The sequence below is a fragment of the Lampris incognitus genome, chromosome 18 (genome assembly GCF_029633865.1).
Source record: "Lampris incognitus isolate fLamInc1 chromosome 18, fLamInc1.hap2, whole genome shotgun sequence".
Taxonomy (NCBI): domain Eukaryota; kingdom Metazoa; phylum Chordata; class Actinopteri; order Lampriformes; family Lampridae; genus Lampris; species Lampris incognitus.
In genome coordinates this window covers 26,550,009-26,557,213 of record NC_079228.1, presented here as the reverse complement: position 1 = coordinate 26,557,213, position 7,205 = coordinate 26,550,009, and the positions used below count along the sequence as shown (strand labels likewise).

General features: G+C 43.0%; 1 protein-coding gene across 2 annotated transcripts; it reads left to right on the top strand.

Annotated features, from left to right (window-relative positions):
- Positions 1–1,120: 1,120 nt before the first annotated feature.
- Positions 1,121–5,591, top strand: LOC130128828 (XK-related protein 8-like). 2 transcript variants are annotated; one of them, XM_056298581.1, is made up of 3 exons: positions 1,121–1,342; positions 2,109–2,299; positions 2,558–5,591. In XM_056298581.1, the coding sequence occupies exons 1-3, from the start codon at positions 1,134–1,136 to the stop codon at positions 3,307–3,309; spliced, it is 1,152 nt and encodes a 383-aa protein (XP_056154556.1). In that variant the 5' UTR covers positions 1,121–1,133; the 3' UTR covers positions 3,310–5,591. The 2 variants fall into 2 exon arrangements, with proteins under 2 accessions (XP_056154556.1, XP_056154555.1); XM_056298580.1 differs by having other exon boundaries at positions 1,121–1,438.
- The last annotated feature ends 1,614 nt before the right edge of the window (positions 5,592–7,205 follow it).

Below are 7,205 nucleotides of genomic sequence, written 5' to 3'. Positions count from 1 at the left end.
AAAGCATACACTCAGGACTAAAGCCCCAGCAGTACTTACTTGCAACATTTCACTCATTTGCCATTGAATGCCAAGAGTTTGCAGATATTCATACAATTCGTGAACTCTCTAAGCTGATTTTGCCAAATGGCACAATTTCAACTGGAGGGAGGGGACTTATCAGTAGTGAATGCAGCTGGTGTAGAGTTTGGTTTGAATGCAAGTCTGCAGAGTCATGGCCCTCAATGACATGACCACTGCTCTAAACACCAAACCAAAGTCTTAGGAGCTTGAATCTGGCGTGGATGTGTTTTTTCACTTGTGCCACCACCCGCCTGTCTGTTATGCATGTGATGATCACTGATCATAAACTGATCATAAGCTGATCACCAGTTTCGTTAGAGTAGCCTACTTATTTCCCTGCAGTATTCAAAATATGCTCATAAGTCATGAGCACTTAACAGTTCTGTCCTTTGGATAGAATTTGCTTGTAAACGCGAACGCTTGGGGGCGGCACAGTGGCGCAGTGGTTAGTGCAGTCGCCTCACAGCAAGAAGGTCCTGGGTTCGACCCTGGGTTAGTCCAACCTTGGTGGGTCGTCCCGGGCCGTCCTCTGTGTGGAGTTTGCATCTTCTCTCCGTGTCTGCGTGGGTTTCCTCCGGGTGCTCCGGTTTCCTCCCACAATTCAAAGACATGTAGGTCAGGTGAATCGGCCGTACTAATTGTCCCGTGTGTGTGTGTGTGTGTGTGTGCGTGCGTGCGTGTGTGCGTGTGTGTGTGTGTGCGTGTGCGTGTGTGCGTGTGTGTGTCGGCCCTGTGATGGACTAGCGGCCTGTCCAGGGTGTCTCGCCGCCTTCCGCCGATTGGCTCCAGCGGTTTGGATAATGGACGGATGGGTGGATGTTTCGCGGCAGGAGTGTTTTTTTTCCCTCCCTTTCTTAGAAGTTGCGCGTGTGCGCCATGTACCTTTAAAAGTCACGTGGTTTATCTGAGCTGTGATTGGACGGCGAACTTGGAGCGAAGAGGCGGTTTTGAACGGACTGAACTTTGGTTGTTTACTTTCTTTCGCTTTCCAGGCGTTTCCTTACGGTTTCCCTATCGCCCGACGGGCTGGCGCAGATACACGTGAAGCCACCATGGAAGGTGAAGCCACCATGGAAGGTGAAGCCACCTCCAAGCATTCTCGCCTGGACCTCCTTATGACTTTTGGGGGCCTCGTATTCTTCCTGGTTGACATAGTGCTGGATGCATTGACAGTCGTGACTTTCTACGAAGAGGAGAACTACGTTTACCTGGGTCTCCTGCTGCTCTTTCTTCTCGGCTCCTCGGTGCTTGCTCAAGTCTACAGCTGGCTGTGGTACCGGTACGAGAACTACGAGACAGTGACAAAAGTGGAGGGTTGCCTGAACAGCCCCGCACTCACAGCTCTCCATGTGCTCCAGGCCGGCGTCTATCTCAGGTTGTATAAGCTCTGTGGGCTACTGGCTGTGTGGAAATACTGGCTGCGGGCTGTGAATCTTCTGTTTGGCTGCTCTCTGTGTTGATGATACGTGGTGGGGAACCTGCCATGTTGGCACACATTTAAACGCAGGCGACTAAAAAAACAACAACGGTTTAAACATGGAAACGAGTTTTTTTTTTAACGTTTAGTAAGATGGGCTTCTCCTGCGTTTGGGTGTGTGAGTTAAAATAAATATTGCCATTGCCAGGAAATGCCAAGTAAAACGCCATTTAGTCATCCATTTACTTCCTTGCAGTAGACATAGATCTTATGAACCTTCGGTCTTCTGACAGCTACAGAACTAATGTAATGTGTTAAAGTGACAATCTGTCACTTGGCTAATTTTAGTGATTGTCTGTGAATGTTCTCATTCATCCAGGTCATGGTTATCCAAAGGAGTTGAATCAAGTGCAACTGGACTTGGTATATGTCCGTGAAGACGTTTCGCCTCTCATCCCAGAGGCTAGCTTGGTCTAGTCAGAAAGGCACGATCTGAGGAAGCCTCTTGGATGAGGGGCGAAACGTCTTCACGGATATATACCAAGTCCAGTTGCACTTGATTCAACTCCTTTGGATTTTGGTGATTCTGGAGCAAAATCGACTCATTCATTGACCTTGTCCCACCCAGGTATGCAGGTATAATGGAGGTGTCCGTATGCAGCGCCCTCACAATGAAACAATACCAAAACGATTACACCGTGTTCTTCACCCATGACCTCAGCCTGCTGCGCTTCATAGAGACCTTCTCCGAGAGCGCCCCGCAGTTGGTCCTCATGCTGTCCATTATTTTGCAGAGGGGCGTGATGGATCTCCTTACAAGTACGTACTTGTGAAGCTGTGAAGCTGGTCTGTCACGTTTTGGTACAGAAATTTGAAATACTGCCCGTACACACATCTGTAGTACTAAAGCCGGAAATTATCAAAAGCCTTCATGGCTGTGCTAGTCTTAATCATTGTGTTATATTTATGGTATAATGATTTTGTCTAGGCTTGCTGTGACTTTTTACAACCACATACAGACCTTCGGATCATCCTTTACAGTTCGATGCTGTCTTTTCCATCTTTTCTCTTTCTCAGTTTTAAAAGTTTTGGGTTCTGCGTCAGCGATCGCCTACAGTATAACCATGTACCACCGGTCCCTGCGCTCCTTCCTGCGTCATAAGCATCAACAGAGTCTCGTCTCCTCACTGGTCTACTTTGTCTGGAACCTGCTGCTGATCGTCTCTCGCCTTGTTGCGCTGGCCCTTTTCGCCTCCATCCTGCCCTGTTACATTTTCACACACTTCCTGTGCTCTTGGATTATTTTGTTTTTCTTTGCCTGGAGATCAAAAACGGACTTAATGGACAGCCCTGGAGGAGAGTGGCTCTTCCGTGCCACAGTGGGTTTGATCTGGTATTTCAGCTGGTTCAATGTGTCTGATGGAGATACAAGGACCAGGTCTATTATCTACCATGTCTATGTGATGCTTGATGTCGTGCTGCTTTGTGGTCTGTCATATTGGCAGATTGATTGTGAACCAACACATTTTGAACAATCAACTCTCTCTGTAGTGATAATTTGTTCGATCACAGTTCTAGCATATGGCATTGGTATCTTATTTAAGGTAATTTATTATAAGTGCTATCATCCTAAGATTGGAAAGCATGAGCTGAAACAGAGTGTGAGTGAAGGTTCCCCAGCTGGGGAAGATGTGGTGGACACAGCTGTCATGATAAGCCTTGGGGAGAAAAGAGATCTAGAGAGAAGCTATTACAGTGCACCCAGTGTCTCACCCCAAAAACGAGAGAATAAAAGAATGAGGATGTTGGCTGAGAACTTCTACTCCTGACTCATCACTTGACGGACTCAGGACACTGAGGTTGGAGAGACTCACAAGACTCACGAGTCACACAAACAATGCAAGAGGCACTTTTCCAAATGACAGGAGATAATTGAAGTATTTTTTTTTCTTTTTAGTGCTTAAACAAAGCACACGTTTTAACTTGTAATCTCGTGCTATTTATACTAAATTATATCAAACTGTCCTGGTCCAAGACTTGTCGGATTTCCCTTCCGACAGATGATGAGGAGCTTCTCATTAAAGACAATGGCATCGTTTAGCAGATGGCTTTGACTCCAAGCAAGCCTCTGCAAAACTGTTTTTATCAATGGTCATGTTGATGAAATGTTCTGCGGCACTTTGACTTGTACTCTTATTTATTGTTAACTGCAATTTATAAACACAAAATTATATTGAGCTCAAGCAGCAAATATGTAGCTTAACAAGTTCCTAAAAATGTATTTACATTGTAATGACTCTCCCAAGTACACAGAAAAAAAGGAGAAAAAAAAACAACCTTATTGGACCATAGACAGTGTTCCAGTCCCAAATGGTATGGGAGAAATAGTGATCATGTAATTACTGAAAATGTGCATTGGGTAATAACAATAGTGTTGTTGACAGTTTCACTCTGAGCTTCTATCAAGACACTAAGTAGCCTCACAGGTCCTTGAAAATGAGATGAGAAAATCAGATAAACAACAACAACCAGCATCTTTAAAAACCACACAGTATTTGGCATCAGGGAAAAGGGGACACAGTCAAATCTAAAGCATAGACCCCTTAAAAAAGTGTCATCATTTTGATTGCCACGGTATGCTTCAAAATTGACCCAACATGGAAACACAAAACGCAAGCAAGAGGAAGGTGGTAAAGAGGCCATATAAACTCCAGCAATCACGAGAAAATGAAAATAAACGACTGCATATGGTCTCAAATGAATGACATACAATTATGTAAAGTACACAAAGACTTGATCCTAAATAAACTAATTTCCCTTTGACTTGTTTAGGTAGTAAAACATGGAAACGTCAAACAGAAGCACATCAAGCCAGGACTGTTTGTGATATACTTTCAGAACAAGATGTGGAACTGCATTCAGCGTAGCATGTTTTACAGATTGATTGTCTCTTCAGCTATGTATGCATTTCACAGCAACAAAACGATGCAATTTCCTAATTTCCTTTGGAAAAAAAAAGAAAGAAAAAAAATGCAATAAAAGCAGACAACAATAATTGCTGAGAAATGAGACTTTAAACTGGTGAATGTCTGGACAACAGCTGAAGAGTTTCCCTCCATGATAAGGTGTTGACCGCTCACAAAATGGTTGGTGGCACCAAAGAAATATTACCTTTAGTGCTTTACATACAAATATATGCCCCCCCCCCCCCTCACACCAGGTTAATGCTGCCCCGCCAGAACACAAGCCTTCTGGAAGGAAACCCTTCAGTTAGAGACAGGACACTCAAAAAAAAAAAGAAAGAAAGAAGGTAACATTAACATCACTTACTAGATTATCATTACAATACATCTCAACAGCAATTTAGGTATAAAGACGAAAAAAGGACAATACCACTTAATGTCTTATAACATGTGGTGATGTGTTAAAAAGTTTTCCCTTTACGATTACATGTACAGATGATGGATAAAGGCACAATATAAATATGCACAGTCACTCAAAGATAAACAACAATGAAAACAAAAAACAACAACACATTCTTAATGGTCAAGCTGCATGTGTACAGATGCAAAAATCTTCTTCGGGCTCAGTATTGTTCAGTCATAATGTCACACAGACCAAGGACTGTTGCCTCTGAGCTGTTGACCGGGTACAACATGGGCAAATCAAATCCCCTGAAATACAGTTATCGAGCATACCGTTAAACTAGAAATGTATTGCACAAGTCATCCTTCCCCCCCCCATATGACATTATGACGAGGGTGTGGGTTGTGATGAGGGTTGAGCGGTGATGCTACTACTACTTTCGGCTGCTCCCGTTAGGGGTCGCCACAGCGGATCATCCGTTTCCATGAGCGGTGATGCTAGAATGTCCAAAATCTGCAGCTGTGTAAACCTACAGCTGTTTTAAAGCTGTAGCGGACTTTGGGGTTATTAACATAGTACAATGAGGAGAAAACCCCAGAGGGAAAACTTTTAGAAGGTACCCTGTGATAATTGTCCCAACTATATGGTGTTGGATGTTTTCTTTGGAAATTTACGTATTATTCATCTATTTTTTAATTTATTTTTTTTGGCCGGGGCTGGGGTGTTGTAAAATGAACCCTGCTACTTTCAAAATGATCAAAATGCATCAACAGGTCCGGGTAGCGTAGCGGTCTATTCTGTTGCCTAACAACACAGGGATCGTTGGTTCGAATCCCCGTGTTACCTCCGGCTTGGTCGGGCGTCCCTACAGACACAATCGGCCGTGTCTGCAGGTGGGAAGCCGGATGTGGGTATGTGAAAAAGGGGGAGAAAAAAAAAAAGAAAGATGAAAAATGCATCAACAGAGTACCTGTCAGTTTAAACATACCATCGCAACGATAACGTCCCATGTTCAAAAGTCAAAATAATGAAATGCAATTGTGGAAGTTACGGAGCATTTTGTGTTCCCTGACACATGAAATCCTTTGTTGCCAAAGAGATCATTGGTTTTGTTAACTAATCCCTGTTGTTGATTCAATCAACACACCAATAAAACACGCCTCCCCTATATTGTACTCATCCTACAGTGAACACATTCACAGAAAATAGTGCCATTAGACACGGCATTTATCAAAAAGTCATGCAAATTTGTGGACGTAATGAGATGCTGTAGTTTTCCAGCAAACCAACAAGTCAACATATTAAAAAAAAAAAAACAAGGGAAAAAAGAGCCCTCACTGTAAGCTATAATCCTAACAATCGATTAGCTCATTCATCTGCCAAAATGTAAATCTCAAACTATCTGCTTGGAAACACTGAGTGTTAAAAAAAAAACAACCATGAAATGGGGTATACGTTAACAAGGGTGCCGTTATCCATATTTACAAGTTTTAGTATAACGACAGACTACTAACCCATCTCAAAATCATTGTATTTAATACAATGGGTGTACTGCGTGTGACGTTCTTCATACCTATCCAAACACTTAAATGCTTAATTAACGGAAGTCTCCTTATAGGAATTTCAAGGACACTTAGGACTGATCTCTTAGGAAAAGCTAATCCAAAGGACAAGTTTCCTCAAAGTACACACAAATACACATGAATGTGTGTCTTTCCTTTAATACCGGCAGGAGATTCACTAACTATCCACCAGCCACAGTGGGGGAGGAGGTTGATTAAAAAACCTGAAGGCCACTGTTTTAGAAGTTGGTGGGTTTTCTAGAATAATAAAAAATAAAAATCTCCAGTTAATGGTTGTCGAGTTCAGCGAGCCCACCATCACACCTCAAATCGTTCAGCAATTTGCCGGTGGCTCCTGTTTACTTCCTTTCTGGGAAGATGCACATGCTTTACAGAGAGACATGTGCAAGCTGTATGGGTTGGTTCCTCACTAGTCACTTAACCACAGATCACACATTCAAAAGACCACGGGAGTCAGTTGATGCATCAAAGCGGAGAGGTCAGGGCAGCTGACTGACAGACTGATGACCCAGCCCGGTCTGGTTAGGTAGGGAAGTCTCATGACTAAGGAGAAACTGTACCTTGTCAGTTAGTGGAAAGAACATATCATGGAGGAAACTTTACAATAAAAGTGGATTATCTGATGTTTAAACAGATTATTGACCTCAATCGCAGATGGTCTCAGCAACTCCATTTGCATACAAGACTGCAAAAATTATGCATCTATGCTTTCAAGCTTTGGAATGAGTGCAAAAAGTTCAACCCAAGAAAAATAGAAAAATAAAAATTTACTTTCT

Bases quoted from the DNA above. Each gene is read 5' to 3' on its own strand.
- LOC130128828 (XM_056298580.1), top strand. From the start codon at position 1,134: ATGGAAGGTGAAGCCACCTCCAAGCATTCTCGCCTGGACCTCCTTATG. The intron at 1,439-2,108 runs GTTGTATAAGCT...TGTCCCACCCAG, and splicing joins CAGGCCGGCGTCTATCTCAG to GTATGCAGGTATAATGGAGG. The intron at 2,300-2,557 runs GTACGTACTTGT...TCTCTTTCTCAG, and splicing joins CGTGATGGATCTCCTTACAA to TTTTAAAAGTTTTGGGTTCT.